Source organism: Cinclus cinclus, chromosome 7 (assembly GCF_963662255.1).
Source record: "Cinclus cinclus chromosome 7, bCinCin1.1, whole genome shotgun sequence".
In the NCBI taxonomy this organism is placed as follows: Eukaryota; Metazoa; Chordata; class Aves; order Passeriformes; family Cinclidae; genus Cinclus; species Cinclus cinclus.
Window position 1 is genome coordinate 7,092,132 of NC_085052.1, and position 22,083 is coordinate 7,114,214.

The 22,083-nt window shown below is 37.2% G+C and overlaps 1 protein-coding gene across 1 annotated transcript in view; it reads right to left on the reverse strand.

Annotated features, from left to right (window-relative positions):
* Positions 1-254: 254 nt before the first annotated feature.
* ATRNL1 (attractin like 1) overlaps positions 255-22,083 on the reverse strand; it is a 431,538-nt gene continuing 409,709 nt past the window's right edge. Inside the window, exon 29 of the mRNA XM_062496081.1 lies at positions 255-379. Coding sequence (XP_062352065.1) covers positions 255-379 — 125 coding nt within the window. The remainder of the gene's footprint in view (positions 380-22,083) is intronic.

Sequence of the window (22,083 nt, forward strand, 5' to 3'; positions counted from 1 at the left end):
ACTCGATATTTTATTTTGCATTTTGTTGATACCAGGGTCCACTCTTTTTATTAAAGCTCATCAAGCACACTCATACCTACCACAAGTTTGTTCTGCTTTGGGGGATAGCAGGCTGTGTGACTAAAACAGAGCACAGTACCTCATGTGTTCATTCATAGATTTGCCTCCATAAAAACTGAGGCTGTAGTGTAGCTTTCAATGGAAGCCATTTAAAAAGAAAACATTACAGAATATACAATTGTAGTTTTTGACTCTCAGACACAAGTTCCTTGACGTGTTGAAAGGTGATGTTTTCGATTTCTGACTCCTGAACTCTTATCTTTACAGTCTGCAGGCTTCTGTTGTGAAATGTCTATCAGAGCACTTGCAATTGCAAGACCTGTAAGATAAAGGAAAAACAAAATTTAATACTCAGTTTTCCTGAGAAGAATTCTAGATCAACGTGAGGGTTTCTTTCAAGCCAAGTTTATGTACTTTCCTAGAAGTGATCAGTTTTATTTCAAAGTCAGATAACAAGTTATCACTTTCTTAAATGCTATTTGGTAACAGTGAAGAAACAGCAGAAGGAAAAAATGCAGTTCAGACACCAGACTGGAAATAAGGAGAACTGATTTCCATTTGTGTTTTTTATTGATTTCCTGTGTGATCTTAGCATGACCATTCTCCTGGTTATGTGGACCAGAAGCTTTCTGACATGAATTTTCTCATATGAAATATATTTGCATTTAGAAATCGATAAAATCATCAAATCAGAAACTAAGAGAGAAGCAGAAACTGCAGTTAGGATAACACTGTACCCCTGAATATTTGCCTTTGGAAAACGAATAAATAAATAAATAAATAAATAAATAAATAAATATGCATCTTTAATTAGGGAATATTCATAGGTTAATATTTACCACAAAAAGAAATGAAAATGTCCTTCTACAAAGCACAGATCTGTAAACAAGTAGTGAACCATGATGGCCTGGGTAAATTCTAAATGTTTTCAACTCACCAAAACTCTTCTGCTTTGGATTCTGGTTGATTTGTTGATATTTCATGACCTGTTGTAATCTTAATAAGGTATTGCTAAGGGCATAGACTGGCATGCTGAGGAATCATAGAAACACAGAATATTCTGAGTTGGAAAGGACCCACGAGGATCACCACCTCCTGCTTCTGGCCCAGAACAGGACAATACCAAGAATCTCACCATGTGCATTGTCCACATCCTTCTTAACTCTGCCGGTGCCGTGACCACTGCCCTGGGGAGCCTGTTCCAGTGCCAACCACCCTCTAGATGAAGAATTCTTTTCTAACACCCAACCTAAACCTCTCCTAACACAACCTCAGGCTGTTCCCTTGGGTCCTGTCGCAGATCACAGAGCAGAGATCATTGTCTGACCCTGCTCTTCCCCTCATGAGGAAGCTGTAACTACAGTGAGGTGTCCCCTCAGTCTCTTCTCCAGGCTGAACAGACCAAGCGACCTCAGCCACTCCTCCTTCAGCTCTCCTTCTAGACCTAAGAAGGTAATATTTTAAGAATTTACTCTTCCATTTGCTTGCTACAGCATCCTTGCTAAAAATTAGTGACTTCTAAAATACTGTCATTAGCAACACACTTAATACGTGGTAGCTCTAGGATTTTAAATTCACACAGGGGATACTGCAATCAAATGGATTAGGAGTATTCACATCACGTGTATGTTCTACTGCAAACCACGAAACCCGTATCTACATAGACCCAAAATGTAGGCAAGGTTGGTGCTGGTTCTCCACACTGCCCAAAACATTTCGTTTTCCAACCAATAACACCACCACTCTCTAAGGAAACCTCTGAAAATACTTTTCATCATGTTTAACAGGCAGTCTCTATTTCTTATCTCAAGCCAATATCAAACCCAATTCATCTATTACACAGAATCCAATTTTGCAATACTTCTCATGCAATCCCTCATTACGGCACTTATCTACTAAGAAGCTGTGCAAACATTATTTTTCACTAACAAGTGTTGTTACAGTCCTCTTTCATAGTATAAAATATATGGTCCGATTCAGTTCAGGTTTCCAGTATCCTGAAAAAATCTATGCTGTTGCACACTAATAACGTTATCTGTCTGAAGTCACAAAAAAGTTGCAAGAATTGATTAATGTGCATCCAGCTTTTAAAAAATGCAAGATACTGTAAAACACTAAGTACAATTATCATTGATACATTTTGGGATATGTAAGAGCCAAGATTAATCAAGCTGTTTTTTCTCACACACACAAATATTTCCTGGCATGAGCCAGTGATGCTTAAAATTGGACTTTGACAAATCAAATTGATGAAATCTTTGAGGCACACCTTTAAAGTTTGAGCAGCATCTGGTATCAGCAAATTCAGGGATAAAACCTAAATAACATTTTGATGATTGCTTACATGTCAGCCCATCTTCAACAGCTAGGCTTAGGGACTATGCTAAACAGAGGGAGTATTGTTAATAAACAGATTTTTAAATTTAATAAACTATTTTAAAATACATTTGGATATATTAAGATAACGTCACTCAGTGTGACAACTAACAAAAAGGAATCCTTGGGTCTAACACTGCATACTGGGATGTACTGGCATGTTGATAGAATTCCATTAAAAGCAGGTCGCTACAGAAGATCATTTTTCAAAACATCACACAAATCATCTGATGAAATCCATTTATTACGTTCTCTACACCCAGCATAGTTCCTTGTTATCAAAGCAACACAATTAACTTGGGGAACAATTCATTATTTCAGACTAGCAGTCTAAAGGAATTTCATTTACCAAGTCAAGCTTGTGCACAGACACTTTCAGCAAGGAGAATTTACATCAAAATAAAACAGAAGAAAATGCTGTGGCCTAAATATTCATTAACAACAATAACAACAAAACCAAAAAAAAAAACCCACCAAAAAACATTCCCTTGATGTTACAGGTTTTTTTATCGAAATAACAAATGTGAATACATTTACAGCCATTGAAGTTGGAATTGTAAATTGTACAGTGCTCTAGATGCATTACCTCAACTCCTAAGTTATTACATTTACCCCACCTTCTCTGAATGCTGCTGTTTAAATATCCTACCTAACATCCAGACTGGTATTTTCCAAATCAGTACATGGTCTCTGCTTCTGACTCTTGAGCAGCATGGCAGAAAGGAACAGTGCAATCAGTAAGGATCCCAAGTGGAGACTCAACGGGTCACCTCTAATTTCTGGAAATTCAATCTTAGTTGCAGAATCAGCCCTATTTTTAAATTTAGTTTGTTTTTTCTACTAAATGTTATAGAAATAACCTGACCTAGTTCTATGCAGCTCAAACAACCTCTAGCTTGTTTTAAGGATATGTATCCATTAGTCATTAAGAGGTGAGCCCACTCAAATTGTAAGTGGAAAGTAAATTTTTGTAAGAGATAATTGCATCCACAATGAGGAAAACACCAGAGGAAGCAATATGAATTTGGTTATCCTTAGCAGAACTATTGTCTTTCCTAATGGAAGTTAAATGGTAACAGTTTATTTTCAGGAAGTCTCTAATCATAAACTACTGGGGTGTGAATTTTTTTCCTTTTTAATGTTTTTCACAATAGTGGAAAACTATTAATAATTAGAGGGATCAAATATAGCAAAACCAATGAGATTACCTTGAAAAGCACATTCACGGTTTATATACAAATAGCCCTTTAATCCTGCATTCAAACAAGAGCATCTGAAAAAAGTCATTCATTCTGAGATGCTCTCCTCCCAGTCTCTGTAAAAACAGGCAGTACTATATATTTTAATTTTGCAGCAAAACAGCTTCATTAGGCGTGAAAGGTTAATTGCAGGTTTAAGTGCAGTTCGGGGAGCAGTGCACGGGTCTGTGGTGAATAGCACAGTCTGCTACAGGAAGGCTGAGTGCTATAAACTGTTTGCCCTGCTGAAATGTTTTACTACCTCATTTACTAACTGTCTTCTTTTACTGCTTGTATTTGTAGTTCTTCTAAACCTTTAATAGCTACAGTTTTATTTCACTGTAATCAGATTTAAATAGAAATACCCATGCTGGGATGTTTAAACATTTTTCCTCTGATTGTATACAACTACATTTGAACTGATGTAAGGCTACACTATCTCTAAAAGTAGAAAGAAACTCCCTACATTGATAAAATTAGTTTTATATAATGGTGTGCATATTTAAAACCTTTTTTCCTCCTCTATTATTCATTTTAATGAGAAATGCATGGAATTCTTACTACCTCTTTTGTTAAAAGTAAGGGAACAAAGAATGACCTCAGATTCGTGGTTAGGCGGGTAACTGGAAAAGTATCCCTTCAATTTGAATATGTGTTATTCAGACATAGCATTTGGATAGATGTCTTCATTTGATTAAATTTCTACACATCATTGTTATGCAGAATCAGAACATTCAGAAAACTGAAGACAATAAAATAACTATGAGCCAGGTAGATCAATTAGATTTGTTTGACATTTTAACCAAAATTATAGTCATTGTTTAAGGTGACTTTAAGCAACGAAAATAAAATGCCAGCTGCCATACAGAGAGACTTAGAAAAGACTGGGTAAACACTATGTTATTAAAGTCACAGCTTCACCCTCCAGTGCCCACAAGTCTTTGTGTTCCTTCCATCTCTCAATTCTTTTAAAGACTGACATTACTGTACGTGCTCACCCCATAGTGGACAGACTCCTTTTATCACAAAGGATCTCTTACTCAAAATATTGCCATTGTGGAAGACTTATTGCCCATGGAAGTCTGTAGAAATGGATCTGAGCTGTTTGAAGATACACTACGTGATGAGAATCAAAGACTGTGGTGCCTCATGAAAGTCACCATAGCCCACAGTGAAGCCAGTGAAGGCATTTTCACGTTTATCAATAAAACTACCAGTTATAATGTAGGGAATTTTAATGAATTCCACCATTTATCAATATTTCAAGTCTATAGAAATACTGTGTGATAAGTACACAATGTATATCGTGTGAATTAATAATATATGCATACATATATATATTACGTAATAATGTAACTTAAATATGCCATTATGTAACAATTTTATATATATACAGACATGAATTATATAGAACACCCCCAGTTAAAAATGAAGTTCTGTATTACCTACTTCTTAATTGGAAGAGACAGATCACATTCACTGTAATGTTTATGGAATGCATAGGTTTATTCTCCATAGGAAAAAAAAATGTTCATTATAATGTCTATAATAGTGGGGGAACATAGCATTCTAGAAGGAACATAACATTCTAGAATATTGTTACTAGGCAGTGTTTCTGAGTACCCATGGAAAAAATTCTCTCACTTTCTATGAGATATCGTGCTAGAAATAGTAATATTCAATTTAGATGTTTAGCAATAGTTTCATGATTTTCAGGTTGTTCCTGTATTCTCAACCAAACTGCCTCCAAGCAAACCAGCTCAGGCTTAATTTTCATGGCTGAAAAGGCCAGCCTGTTCTTTGCACTGCATTCTCCTCTGCTATGGATCAAGTCATGCTGGGAGATATCCAAAAGGCACATAAAACAGAACCAGAACAAAATTTGGTATTTAAAACGTGATGCACAGAGCCCCCTCCTAAGTAAGCACTCGAGGACTTTCCAGGAGAAAAATTAAGTCATCTGAAGTTCAAGACTGTTATATGGCTAGAAGAGCACAGCACATCTAAGTTCATTTCAAAGTCAGAAAATAGGCAAATCCTTCATGTGTATCCGAGTTTCCTGACCTGGCAGGTGTGCCTAGACAGTATCCAGAGATCGCAGACTTACTCGCAAAGAAAAATAATCACAAGCATCTGCCAAGAACAGTAAGTGTCTTCATAGCCTGTCATACTGAAAGTTTTTTTTTTTTAATTGCAATTAGATTATTTTTAAAAGGACAAGCAGACAGCACCTCAAATTCACAGTCTTTTTACAGGCTTCCCTTCCTGTTTGGTGCATGAATGCGTATTTTAAGTTGACACTGCTCTTACTTTTGGAAAGATATATTAAACAAATGAAACTAACTAGTAAATTACTTTGGGCAAAGTAACCCCATCATTTTTTTTTTCAGTGATAATTTTTGCAAGATGGGAAGACAGCCAAGAGGTCAGGAGGTATGTTTTCCTTTTCTTTTGCATATAACTTAATTAAATAAGTAAAATATGAGGCAGAGCTTAAACCACAACAATAATAAACTAAATAATGATAGTGTGGAATTAAATAGCCACACACTAGTAGAGAGAAGATGTCATGCTCTTTTTTATTACACCTTTGCTATTTAGTAACAAAGGCTATCTATAAAGACTAAGAAATTCCTATTCCCAGAATAGACTTATAAATTATGTGCTGTCAGTTTGTGGGAAATGCAGACTATACAATAAAGGCTCTTTGAAGAAAAGTTCAGCCTTTCCCAAAATTTCTTATTGTGAAAAGGAAATGGCCCGACATATTTGTGTGAAATATTTGTATTCCATGGGGCCAGTAGTGATTTTTTTTCTTTTTTCTTTTTTTTTTCTTTCTTTCTTTTTTTTTTTTTTTTTTTTTTTTTTTTTTTTTTTTTTCTCAGAGCAGTCACACAGCTCCCCTTCCCTTTTAGAGTGAGGTATCCATAGTTTGGTCTGAAATCCGGGTCTGTACAACGTCTGGTGCCTTTCAACTCTCCAGCCTGCCATGACTAAGACAGCACAGGTTGTTTGGTCTCTCTGGATACAGACAAGGGGAAGCTCACCATGCACTCTGGGATGCTTCAGTGTCCTGGTGAAGTGGACCCAGTGGGGAGCTGGAGACTCCACAGTAATAGATCGGGGCAATCTAACATTGATTAACTGAAGCTCTTTTCTCCCACCCTCTTTTCTCAGCTCAAGCCCTCCTGGAGCACAGGAACCATAGAATCATTACATTGTTTAGGTTGGAAAAGACCCTTCAGATCATGGGGTTCCAACCATTAAGTTAACACTGCAAAGTCCACCAATAAAGCATGTGCCTGAGTGCCACACACACACATCTTTTAAACTCCTCCAGTAAAGGTGACTTCACCATTTCCCTGGGCAGCCTGTCCCAGGGCCTGACAACCATTCTGGTGAAGAAGTTTTGCCTAACAGCCAATCTAAACCTCCCCTGGTGCAACCTGAGGCCAAATCTTCTTGTTATATTGCTTTTAACAGAATGATAATAAAAACACCTAAAAAGGAATAATCTACTTAGAATATGTGCACATCTCATGCAGATTAATTCCTTGCTGGTCTGCCACTGTATATTACACATCATGGATTAAAATGCAAGTAATTATACAGTTTTCTACAATGGACAGTCATATTTGAAACATTTGGATTACATTTTCAGTTTGATTACATCTCACTTCAATTGAATCATTTATCCATATGTTATGAAAAACATCTCTATTCTTGTGATGTTGTGCAGCCGTTTAATTTGTTTTCAAGAAAATCACTATAAACTAATTTTCTACTCTGCAAGAATTTGGTGAGATGCATTAATCATGCCAGAATCTAATTTGGTCTTGTAAACCTATTTCTATAGAAGAGAAAAAAATCTACTCGGTGTACTAAAGAAGCTCTATTTTCACTTACTTTTAGCAATACCTGGTTTAATACAAACAAAATCATAACTTTTTTTTAGAAGTCAGTATCACAGTTATGGCCCAGCTGGGTTAGCTTACGAAGCCCTCTATAGTAATTAGACATGTCCAGATTGCAAGTCTACTCCAGCCTGACACACTCAAGGTTGCCTGTACAGCATTATTTTACTCTTTGTCTCTATCTTCAGCAAACTCTTTTTTACTTGGACTATGGATGCAAATCAGAGCACAATGAAGATATGAAAGCTGTAAAAAAAGCTGTGAGCTTGAGTTACAACATTTTAAAGGCTTTTTACCCAAACCCATTCATGCAATTGGATGCTTTAACCACTGTGATGAAAGTTAAAGCCTTACTGTATATCATGAGAGAGATGAACACCTGTGGGACAGAGATTTATCATCCATATAAACAGAGTGTGATTGGCCATTATTACAGGGCTGAATTATATTTCATGCAATTCAGTGATCAGAATATCTGTGTGTGTGAACATCCGTGTGTGAGTATCTGGGAAACAGAGCAGGCTGGAACACAAGTGAGCAATCAGGAGAACACTCGGAAGGAGAAAGGGCAGCAGGAGCCACTGGGGTTTGCTTCCCCCCAGAGGGGCCTTTTATGGCAGGGGGTGATTTAAAGCAGATCTCTGTCTGTCTGTAGAGGAAATCTGGGATGGTAAACCTCGCCAGGTGAAATTCAGTTTTTATGAATACCTCCCTAATGTTCCATCTGGGTGAGTACATATACTGTCAGATTTGCAGCTTTACTACTCTCCTCCTCAAGACAAAACACACCACCTTAAATACAATAGGTTTAAGGGCCCAAAAGGGGCCAATTCTGCCCACGCTGGAGATAAAACAATACTACTTACATTACCATTTACTTTAAAGGAAGCAGATTAGAACAATAATCCTCTAAGATACTTTTTCTCTCTCTTGCACCCTTTATGTTGCAGGTGCCAGTTTTCTTTTTACCTTGTCAAAAATTGTACTTAAACCAGAAAGTATTGAATGCAAAGAAATTATTGTAGTTCACCAGATATTTGATAGGATTACAGCTTAATCAGCAGCAGGCATGATATCTGCAGTGCTTTTCCATATAGAATTCTCATTTTAAAGTTCTGCTTTCCAGGGTTTATAAAGTACTGGACTTGTTTACCATTTCCAGCATACTGGTGCAATATATCATCATTCTAACCACTCTTTTGATACTGATTTGGCTTTGGCCAAATAGCAGTGCCAGTTTATCAGTATTCTGCTGATATCCAAGTAGACATTTAGAATATCCTCAGCTACATAGCCAGGAATCACTCTGACAAAACAAATGATCTTGGGAGGGTAACACAGAATTAAGTCAACGGTACACTGTGCTGAGAATTTTGAACCATATTTTGAATATCACTAAAGGGACAACCTCAGGGTCCTCAAGATCTCTAACAAGGGTATTTGTAGTTTCAGTAATATTAATACTTGACAACAGTGAAAAAGAAAAGAAAAAGAACAAAGATAAAGTCACAAATGCCCTCCTGTCAGTATTAGGGTGGCTCTATCAGATTACATAGAAAATTACATTTTTAGTAATTTCAGTAGAAAAGTTTAGCAAAAGGAAGAAAAAGCTCACATCATAAAAAAACATTTTAACCCCCAAAGATTTTGTACAAATAGCTCCACCACAGCTATGGTCTGCACTGAAAGAGAGTAATTCTGTATGGGACTCTATATGGACAAGCAAGCTACACAGCTACTCATTAATTCTTTACTGACACTTCTATTTTACATTGAAAACATCATGTTCTGACTGTAACAGGCAAAATTACACACCTAGACCTTTCAAATTGTATGGAAATAGGTTTCCATTTTAGACATTTCATTATATACACTTACTTGGTCCTGAGCAGTCAGTATAGATAAATATCAGTAAAATGATAGTAGAAGAGCACTGTTTCTGCTTGTGTGACACATTCAGATACAGCAAATGCCTGAAACTGAGAGATAGTAACACAATGGCTGGATATCATTGTAAATATATTACATTATATGTTCTAGGCACGTGTCCTAGTTTGGAGAGTAAGAAGTGGAAAACTGATAGTCCACAGTCATGGCTTGCCACCTACCTCTAAGTGTACTCCCAATCCAACAAATAGCACTCATTGCCTCATTCACACATTAAATTAATAAAATTTTTGAAAAAAATGAACCCACATTCACCAAAACCCCAACAATTCTTGTAAAAGAAGATTACCAGACAGTAACTTCTGCCATTTAAAACATTTCTCTAAATGTCTGTGGAAAAAAAAAAAAAAAAAAGAAGAGAAAGATTATCCTGGCACATCAAATTCAGATTCCACCTTTCTCCTTTCAGGATCAACATCCTTCAGAGATACAGAAGCTATGACATATTCCTTTCTGGATCTGATTTGGCATAAATCTCAGCCTGATTTTCACACCTCCTTTCAATACAACAAAATAAGATCTTTATCTCATGGGCTGTTGAACAGGATCCATATTACTAAATGGATGTAGAAAAAAAGGTCAGAAAAACAAGTGAAAGATGCAGTCAAGAAAATCTCACAATGTCCATTTCCCAACAGTGTCAGCTCCCTGAAGATGCACTCAATGAAAACACACTTTCTGACACTAAAGGGTTACTGCAGCAGCCCATTATCATCAATACTCATGTGAGTATGAAATGGCTGAAATGAAACCATGGACAAGAAGATGTGGAAAGAGATACATGGAGCTTGGAGTTTTCCAATGTCAGGATGGTTCTCTTAGACAACAAGCAAAAAACAGAGCAATTCTGTGCATTGTTCCCAATATTTTCATCAAAAATGGCTGTGCTGTAAAAGCATCACACTGTCTTTGTATTTCAAGGATGTGATTAGGAGCTAGTTCTCATTTAAACATTTTCAAAATAGCTTTTATTATGTGATGACGGAGAAACAAACCTGCAGTAGGACATTAGAACTCCTTCACTGCAATTGTGCTAAATCTCCCATCTGCTTTTCAAAAGCAGAAATTGCATTGAGGCTTCTATTTGCTATTTAACTGCTGACCTTTTCCCCCCCCTCTATTTTTTCCCATATGCTATTTGATCACATGTGAAAAACTTAGCTTTGGTTCTCTTATTTCCTGATTTTCTATATTTCAATTAGACTTTAATGGCTGGATATACAGTGATAATGATCTAAGAGTGTTTTGAATGAAATCTGTTTTGCACTTCCCAGCTTCTGAGAACTTCCACAATTTGAGAAACTTTCTTCTGTAGCCCCTGAAGTGCCTTCTATAACATAATAATATAAAATCCCTTGAATCTGCTCTGCCTTTGCTGTGCAATACACCATTCTGTTTCCTACAGTCTGCTGCAGTATGATTTGCAACTATAAATAATTATCCTAAGTTATAAAGATGCAATATAAATCTAAAAAACTAAAATACACTTGAGACTCTGAAGAAGCCATAAGAAAACATAGATTTTCATAAAGAATGGGAGAAAAAAAGGTAACTATGGAAATCATAGTTCATGCTTAGGATTAGTTCATTAAAAGCTTGCTGCAATTTTGGGTGCAAAGAATGAACACAGCAGTAATCACTGGCAAACCACCTTTTTCATAAAAGGTGGGGACACCACATTTTATGACATCTCTATTAAAAGGTGAGAGGCAAACAAAGGCTGTGGTGGGAACAGGACTTGACAATGTGTGAAGTTCAGAAATATAAGGTATTATTCCCCAAAAGGGGAAGACCCAGACTCAAGACAGATTCGTATAAGCCTCTGTAATGTTTCTGTCCAGATGTGTGACCCTGTGAGTTGATTTTTGTTTGTCCTGTCTGGTCTGGACAATACAACAAGAGGAATATATAGGATTTCTGGCTTTTTTTCTACACTACTTCCAAGGCCTTCCTTCCAAATAGCCCTTAATTTTCCATTTTTACCCTTTTTTTTTTTTCATTTTTTCTGTTGAGCTTCAGTCACCACACCATTTAACTGCCTTTACAAAGTATTTAGTATATAGACTTCCAATAATCAGGGATTTTCGTTGTGAATCTGATATTAGCTACTAAGACTACCCTAATTCCTTTCTACTTTCTTTCATCTCTTTGCTCTGTACTATTGTGAGGAGGTGGTATGGTAGTTTAAAAAGCTGCAAACATCCTAAGGATTATTTATATTATTTGTCCTTCTAATGACTTCTCATATTTTAGTGGGCAATTCTTTTCTAATAAAGATACACCCACCCATTATTTGCAAGGAGAGATAGAAATAGATGTTCACATTTGAACTATGACTTAATTATTTCTTTAAGAGCAATGAAGTAGATTGAGAACAATCTAAATGTAGCCAGACTTATTTATTTGAGTGCCACTTGTGTTTTAAGAATATTTACATTCAAGATTTTAAAAACTGTGTGCTAACTGGTGCACATTTCTCATGCAACTTTTCATCTTTGATGTTTAACTTTGCTTTCTCTACTCACATTGCAAAAGGGACAAAAATGTGTTTTCCTCACTGGGGTGGCCTCAAGGATACAGCTATCCTTAGTTCCAGTGTAATCTGTGCCTGGAGCTGCTAAATATCCACAGGGGCTGAGGCAGTGGGGTTTAAATCCTCTCCAGATCCACTGGGATGGGTTTCAAGGGGAGGCAAGAAGGGCCAGGAGCCTCTTGTGGGAACAAACAGCCACCAGAGTAAGGTATGTAACTTCTGAGACTGGTAAGAGATCTAAAGCTTGGTAGGAGAAATCTGAGACCCAAAATTCATGGTCTGACTTAAACAAGCTGAATTTTCACACTTTTTTCTCTCCCCCCAAACATTAGCTCTTTCAAGTCCTATTTTAGAGCTTTCATTCACAAAATCAATGTTTAGTGACCTTTTCATAGTGGTTTAAAAATGAACACAAGAGATGTGTCCAGGGAAGAGAAACTGTACTAAAATATTGACCTTGTTATCTCCACTGTGCCACACACAAATTAACTAATACATGCTAATATAATAATTAGATAGTTTGCCTAGGTTTAGTGCAATGACTGCAGATTTCCTAAAGCCACCACTGAATGAGAGATGGGGTGGCATCACACCATAGCCAACTCTTTAAAACATAACGTGCTTAACCTTTGTGTATTTCTGTCTGAAAATAAGTCTATTTCAAGTACTGACACAATTTGCTAAAACCACATTTTGAAATCAAGGTATGTTTTGAGTTATTGAAATACTGCAATACTAGAAGAAAACAGAATGGGTTGTTGGCTGGCTGGGATGAGGCTGGAGCTATGGACATTTCACCTGGAATGACTCCTGTGTTCTACACAAACCTCACAGGCAATGACCCCTCACAGCTGCTTCTCAAGAGCAAACAGCACAGAAAATACTTGAAGGAGTTAGAGGGAAGGGCCATCCCCTGCACAGGGCTGTCCATAGGCTCCCTCCTCCTTTGTGGAAAACTGTGAGTCAAACAGACTTTGCCTGTGGCTTCCCAGAGGATCACACTCCATAAACACTTGACTGCGTGTCCAGGCTAGGTTAGGCACATGTTTGTACACCTCTCAGTGTAATCAAGTCCCAGACACAGGGAGTACTCTGAAACCTTGAAAACAGAAATGATAAAAAACCCAGTCATAAACAGAAATCAAACTGGTAGCATCACAGGTACCCATGGAGCTTTGGAATAACCACAAGAAAGCTGGCACAGTATCACTGGCATGATGTATTCTGAACCAGATTGGAAAAGCAACCTGGAAAAAAACCAGCCTGATTATAATGAATGAGCCTTTATCCCACATATGAAAGTGCTTCTGTTGCCGACAAAAGGAGGAACAATATTTATCATTCTAGGATCTAAGGGGACACAACAACAATATTAAATCATGAAAGGTTTTGTTTGTGAATTGGCATTGTTTTCTGTCTCTTGTGTTACCAGAATGATAAATGCTTTCCTTTGTGTAGGAAAGAAAAGATACTGCATGTTTATTATACATATATTTATGCCATAATTTTTGAGAAGGTTGGTTAGATTCTCATTAATACAAATATTTATATTAAAGGTGCTCATAAACATTGGGGGGGGGTGGGGGGGGGAAGGTGGTTTCCTCTTCTACAGTTTTATTTGAGATTCTCCTTAATGATATTTTAGTTTCTGGGAGAGATGAAACAAGATTCAGTTATCACAGTTCTTAGGATAACTGGTGGGAATATTCCAGAAGCACAATGTGATCAAAGTGGATGGAAAAGCAATACACAAATGACTAAAGGCAAAACTGTGCCAGTCCCAGAATTACAGAAAGAGCTGATATGTATGAGACATACTAAACACTTGCATTTGAATTTTTAATATAGAAAATAAATGTCACAGCATTTTCATGAAGAATCTATTAGTCTTGAATGCAGCTCATCTGCTACTCATTGCTATGGTTTATAACTTGTACTTTTTATCCATCTTTAACTCCTGCTGAACACTCAAGCAACTGCAATGTCTGACAGGAGGTTATGGATTTTTTCATATTATCATATTTTTCCTACATTTTATGTTTTCAAAGGCTAGCACAGAGCATACCAGTGAGCACATGAGAGTTAATACACTTTGCTGCCAATATTTTCAAATGCAAGCAATATCTCCTGGTTTGCACAGTTCAGGATGAATATGGTGCATCACTCTGCCATCTAAAGTGACTCAGCTCTGAGACCTTCAGGGCTTGGCTCTGCCTTCAGTGCCCTGAGAATACAGGGCTGAATATTTTAGAAGGTTAAATACCAAACATGCAAATAAATAATAATAAATAAATAAATTTATATGTATAAACAAATACTGAAATACCGGTCTGGTCTCCAAAGATATATATGAGCATGACTCTAAGAAAGGATTACTTTTAAATGGTGTAATTCTGTGCATGCTCTGGGTGCTGGGCAAAAGTTCCTAGAGCACAGCCTATTTTCCTGCACAGATTTAAATTGTTAGGTTAGATGCACCACAGAATAATATTTAAAATTGCAGAGAAATGTGCTCTATGTCTATTAGATATTACAGTGTGCATGGATAGAATGGCTCTTCAGAAGAGCATGACAGTTTTCATTTTCTTTTTGGGTGTAAGTGCTGCTCCTGTTACTCAGGGACAGAGTTTCACTGCCTTGTGTGTAACGCAGTGTGAGCACTGCACCACAGAGCTCGCACCACAAACACCTTTGCATTGCACTTGAATAGAATAGAAACATACTCTCAGCCCTCCTTAACCCACAGACTTTCAAATTCAGGCTGAACGTGCAAATTTAGCTGGACCTGTGTGCAATAATGGACTAGGCAATGAAAGTTTTTTGCAAATCACTAGCAGCTCTCAGTTACACAGTGTAGTTCAGAGGCTTCAGGTGATATTTCTGACACCCTGTTCCACAGCTATCACCAAGCAGCCCTTTGTGGATGGATGGCTACATTAGTGGTGTGTAAGAAAGAACACCATCTACTTTACTCCTAACTACATTGGCCTCACAGCTCTAACACAAGTTAAAACACAAGTAAAAAAGATACTGCTTGATATTATAAATGCTTCATAGATCTATGGAGCTATAAGACTGCATTAATCAACTGGTTTGGATTTTTGGTGGGTTTTTTTTTTTTTGACACAGAGAACTGGGCTAAATTATTTTGAATAATTTAAATGAGTAAGCTGAAAAATTCGATTATTTGAATTAACGGAAAATTTCCAGGGATCTTATAGCACATGTGCAAAGTTTTGTGTAGAAAATGACATGTAGAGACACTACAATGAAAAGTCAGGAAGCTTCCAGATTTTGATAGATTTCAGGTTGGATGTGTCAAAAGATAAGCCCTGATGCTGGCAGGCAGTCTCCCTTGAAAATTTAGATTCCATATACAGAGATCTTCAGGTAAACCAATTTTTACTTTCACCTCTGCCTCCAAGTGCTGGTCTCAAAGGACTTCATTTCAGCCAAGACTTGTCAAACCCCCAAATGCTTTTCATTACTGAATTCCTTCTGTATGTTCTGTCAGCTGTGTTAATATTAATAAATTCACAAGCAATTGATTTTTGAAAAGGGAGAGAACCGCTTGAACTCATCTCCTGATTTTGTTATTTCAGCATGTAAATTTTTTCTTTACATATTTAAAATTGTAGTTTGAAGTCTTTCTTTTCTATGCCCATTATGGGGCTTAAAGGAGCAACAGGTTCAGAGAACTTGCAATAAGAAAACCTTTTCAGTACAATGACTCTGAGACATCAGGGGTGTACTCCAGTCAGTACATATCCTCTCAAATCATTAATATTAATGATAATTCACTTGCAAACATTCAGCATATACTAGGTGCCCTGGTGATCTTAATTGGTGCTATGAAATAATATAATGATTTCTTACATTCTGATGTACGTGGGGAGAAATTCAGGACATTTCTAAAATTCCTTGCAGGGGTGATTTTGTAAAGGTTTTTGGCATTATCAAGTGAGGATAATACACAAAGCCATAGTGATGGATTAAGAAAGCAACAATGGGTATTTCACCTAGAAAGATGAAAAGAGTATTTTCAAATTGTGTGTGTGTGGAAAGGGAGCTTAGTTTGGATGAAACAGTTGCAAGAACACCTTAATGGGGGACAAGAAAGCAATTAACAATGAAAAGTCACTGATGCAAAAGATAGTCCTAGAGATTAAAATCTTATTGAAACAAATGCTTCTCCATTTGATCATAATGAATTGAGCTGAAAGATCTGCAAAACCAGTTCACTGAACACGAGAAGAAAATAATAATTTGTTACCCAATTATAATACAAAGGTTTTTGCCCAACATAGTGCTCTACAGCATTAGTTAAATAGAAATAAACCGAACAACACCATAGTAGAATTAGACATTTTATTGGAAACTGCAATGTGATAATTAAGAAAAAAATATATACAGACATATCAATTTTTATAGGACTCTAAAAACATGAGAATATACTTTATCCCAATGGAAAAAAAAAAATATCCAAGGGAACAAGAGATGAAATGGGCATAGATGAAGCAAATAATACAGGGAAGAAAGGGGCAGTGGTGGAGCTAAGCTGTGCATGGGGCAAGAGGAGAATAGTCTGAGATGAGATAAATTGCAGAGATGGAAGTGGGAAAGGTAGGGAGAGAACATTGAGAGGTGGAGAGAAGTTCATTACAATGTGGGAACAGATTGCTTAAATTAGAGAAATCCATCAGATCAAGCTAGATTGGGTTTTTGTGATGGGGATGAAGATCTGAGATTGATCCCACCTGACTTTAGGCACTTAGCTGAGACATCCAAATCTGGAAGGCTTCCTGTCAAGATTTGAAAAATCAGCAGAGAGGCCTGTCCAAAGAGAAATAAAGGCTCCAAGTGCTAAGAAAGGGCAGGAGCTGATCACATCACTAACACATTTAAAATAATATGCACAGATTACATGAAATATTTGGATTTGATGTGCTTACTATAAAAGAGATTAAAGGACAAAATAAACATAAAGAGCTGTCACAGGAATTGGTGTTGAATAGGTTTGTCACAGGTCCTATATTTTTCAGTCTTGCCATTTATGGGAAAATGTAGCAGTGACAGGGGTAGGCACAGCAGAACAGCAGTGGTGAGGATGGCACCCACAGGAAAAAAAAAAATCTCTTAAATTTTCATTTTCTTACGAGTTGCTTTGCCACCAGAACAAAATATGAAGTCACATGTCTGGGACAACAATGTGGGATATACCAAAATCAAAGCAATGGCTTCAGAAAGGCTCTCTACACTCAGGGAAGAGGAAAGGATTTGATTACATTTTTAAAGTTCTGAGGAAGGAAAGATCATGTGCTAAAAAGGCTCTTTTACCCTTTCAGCAAGTTTAACACAAAAAGGCGTAACACACATCTAAAGCCTGAACTCAGAAAACCTAAAGGATGGGAGCTTAAATGAACTGTGATAAATCATCAGAGTAGGTAAATTAGCAATTCACATCTTAAACTGTGAAAATAAAGAATCAAGCAGACAACCTGGAAAGACAACAGAGTTGGAGTCAGTTCGTCAGGAAAACCAACATGACAGAAAGGCACTGGAAGGAACACACGGGTGTGAGCAATTGCAAAAACAAATGATCTGAAAATATGGATTTCTTCACTGTCTAGTAAATAAAGTAATTTTAGCAAATGAAACAAGCTTCTAGATGAGAAAAAACAAAACTGAAATCATCAAACTGTCTATGTTTTTGGGTCTGTCAGTCTGTAAAGAACCAAAACAAATCCCACCTGAAATTAAACTGTAAATATCATATTTTTCAGATCATCATCTACTCGAATTTCAGTAACAAAAAGTTTGAAGAAATTCAGTTTTATGTATGCACTGCAACATTGTTTTCTAACACTCCTAGTGATGTTCTGAAAGCTCTGTGTAATTAGGCCTGATGAACCTTGTCCCTTAATAGGGACAAACCCAATGTTTGAAACTTAAGTATGAACAAAAGACAGGGTATAAAGAAGAAGAAAATGTATTGCCTACAACAGGCCTTCCTACACTTAAAATTATGGAGAAAAGCTTAAATACATCAAAAAAAAAAATATATATATATATATAAAAAGTTGCAATTCTTGCTTAAAAGAAAAAAAGCCACAGGACTGCAGCCCTTCTGAGATCCCTTACCTTACTGAGTGTTCTGCTGTTCTCATGCCAGGAGTGCACAAACCCTGCACAGGAACCAGACAGTGAACATATAGTCGGACACTGTGGTTCTTACTGCCATAATGAAATTATGCTTTAGACGTTTTCTGCGTGACTAATCTCTCTTGATTACATTTTGAAGCTTTGCAGTGAATTGTGAATTATGGATGCATGAAGCCTCTTCTTCGTGGTTCTGCTGGCTCCAGTGCAGAAGGATCACTGGACTTTGATGCACAACTTCTGCTGTCAGATTGTTCCCTGGGAGGGATATGATAGACTCAAAGAACCTCCACCCTGGGGTCAGCGTCCTGTGCATCCCTCCCCAGGTGAGCTCCATTTCCACCTCTGAACTGGGAGCTTTGAGGGGAACTGGTGCTGTCCCAGGGTAACACCACCCCCAACCTGCCAGACCAAACATGGAAGAGAATTGTGTTTTCAGCACTGAAGGAAAGGACAGGTGTCTTAGATTTCCTATCTCTCAGACTTTTCCCTCTTGATTTCCAAAATATTCCTCATATTGCTAAGCTTTTCCTAAGGTATCCACACACATGCACCCACTGCACACTTCAATTTCTACTCAGGTGTCAGGACTAGAACTTTCCAGAGATTCCTCCTGTCATTAAGACAGGGTCTATCCCTTAATAGAAGCATCTAGTAACACACTTAGCAGCTTCATGTGATTTTTTTTTTCTTTTCCCATAGTCGTCTTTCACAAAAATATCTGCAGAAAGAAAAGATTTGCGCACAAGTTTCAGGATGCTTAACACCAGAACTGCAGAAAGGTTCTCAAACAGAGCAGGTATTGCTTCAAAGCAGTTTTCCATCAGCCTTAATGCAACTGTGCACACAAAGCATTCTCTTTGCAAATCTCTTTCGCTATCTGAGGCTAATACCTGTAGCATCTAGACCAGAGATGCACGACAAGGATGTGAAGCTCTCTATAAAATCTGACTGATGGGAAATCAATATTACAAACAAACCCATAACCAGGGATCCATTACTGCTACAATATATAAACCAGCTCTGTTCTATTCAGCAAACACTTGCAAACTATGTGTCAGCAGTGGGAAATCCTTTTTTCAACTCTCTGGGAATATACAGTGACACAATGTCCCTGAAACTAGGAAATATTGTAAACAAACCCAGAGGCTCATAACCTTAAACAGAGTTATCCACCACAGTATATTCTCCTGTGCTTTGGTCCCATTATGGTAAGGTTTACTTTTGTCTTTTAATCTGATATGCATACCCTGAATTGTTTAAACTAGAATTATAGATGTAAAGCTGTTTTGACTTCTACAAAAAATGTGCTTTGGAGAGACCAAAACAGAAATTAAATGCATGGGAAATAATAGAACTATTTCAATAGCACAAATTGCAAAGCAGTTTAAGAAAGCATCTTTTGATTAAATAATCGTTTTAATTATAGAGTATACTTAGGTTTACCAACTATAAACACTTCCTCTTTCAGCATTAGGATAATTTCACATATACTGTCTTGCCACACGTCAGAGCATGAATAAACTAGAAATAGAAATCACTATAAAAGTACACCCAAACAGAAGGGAAAAGGGTGACTTCTCTACAAATAGCAGATGCCCAATATAGTACATTGTTAAAGGATATAGCTAAATGCAAATAGTCAATTCATGACTTGCCCAGAAGAAACCTTTGTATTGCGGCAGTAGCAGGGGAGAACAAACCTTTGGTCATTCAGAAATGGTCTCTGCCCAGGGAGGACTCTGAGCAGAGCTCAGCAGTGTCCCTCTCATTGTAGGACTGCACCAAGGCAGCTCTTCTGCCAGGGCATTTTCCAGGTGGAAGTCTTTGCAAAGGATAAGGTTCCCATGGCTGCCTGCCTTAAACTTACAGATTCCTAGAGGGCTCCTTTCATAACCAAAATGAGATGCTTCTTGACTGCACACTGTGGCAGACCATAAATTCACCATGGTACATTATCCACCATCTCAAGAAAAAAATAAATTCAATAATTCTTATCTATATGGCAGCAATTTTCCACTGGGTTTGTATTAAAGCTTTCTTTGAGAGTAAGACACCTAGAAAGGGTGTTAAAAATAAAATACTGTTGTAGGGAGAATTTACTCAGAAACTTTACTATTAAAGGTGATTAAATTATATCCTCAGACAAAACCCTCAAGTTTGCTATTGTTTTTATTTTCAAGGGGATATAGACAGAGTAAATGTATTCTGTCATTTGGTAGGAAGGGGAGGAGAGATAGTTGTGATACAGAACAGAGGAGGAAAGGAGATGTTAGTGAGGCATTGCACATGTAGACATGCTCTGACAGAATTGCAAAGATTTTTACAGCTATAAAACACTCAAATCTCTCCTCAGTTTAAAAATATGCCTGTAAACAAGTACCTTATATCATTCTGTGAAACAATGACAGTAACGAGTGCTTGTACTCTGCCTGCAGTGAAGGGGTTCCTGCTTCAGTAAAAGTCACAGTACTGCCATTATGAAATTTCAGAATTATTGGTCCTTCACAAGACAAAGAAAAATCCTTGCGTGCGCTGACTGCGGGATCAGTGTAAATAGAACAAAACCAGCAGAACTGCTTGGCAGGAGTTTAAGTAGTCTCTTATCTCTACACTGCAGTTCTGCTTGTACTGCACCTCAGTACATGCACAAGGCTTTTGTGTTGGTCTTGCTCTCACCTTGTAATCCACCAATCAAACTGGCTGAAGGCTGCCAGAAACTCTTAACACATCTGTTTAAACTTCTCCACCTGGTAATTCCAATTCAACTTTTTTCTTGCTCAAAAATCCATCACATTGATACTAATTTAAATAGCATTACTGACTAACTCATATTTTCAACTCAATGAATTTCCACACTGCTCCCCAAATTTGTTTCATTATGAGGAAACATCTTTTATTTTGAAAGATAATGTTGAAGTTTTCAGAAGAGCTGTGTGTCGTATCTTCAGCTGGTGTTAATGAATAGTCTCTTCCACATGGTTAATAAAAGATTTGGCTGTCTCAGGTCCTGGTTCTTTTTCTGCCTGGTTAGCAAGTTATATGAGTCTAATTGACATTACTTACTGTATGATGGCATTAGAATTATATATACACATATACATGGACTAAACTTTGATAAAAAAATGTATCATTGCTGTCTTTCCCCTGTTTTCTTTAAGGATTATAATCCCAGAGAATTTGTGCCCCAAAGCTTGTTGACCTTCCATCCACTGCCAAATATTCCTTTTCTGGAATTATGTAACACTAGTCAAAAGCAGGCAACAAAAATTTTGAAAAATAAAAATGTCATAAGGCTGATACAATGTCTTTGCATAGACAAAGGCATCTGATCATTATGGGGCACATCTTCCCCACTAATCAAAGTTTATTGGCTGCATCTTTAAAACTGACAGTGTCTTTCAGGATCTATCAAAAGTATCATAACATAAGCTATCAAAATAAATAAAATATAAAGTGCATACTTCTTAGGGACATAATTTCCAAGTACATAAACTTTTATCTTACTTTTGAAAAAACATCAAATCACTTGGAGCACTTTTAAAAATACGATTTATGGAAAAGGCTTCTTTTACAGGTTCTGAACACTCTATAAAAACTCTTTCAAACAGCAGGGCTACCAGAACTTTTAACAGAGCAAGTTATAAAGCAGATTATGGATGAGAGCAGGTGAGACAGAATCATGGTTGTTGCACTCAATCAAATGTCTCTGCATCTGGCAAGTAGCTCTAAGAATTAAGTCTGTTACAGCTGAAGAAAACTCCTGCAAGTTCTCAATTTGCATTCCCCAGATCCCGTCTTTGCAGCACAACAGAAGCTGCCACACTGCAGAGTCAGCACAAGAAGCTGTGCTCCT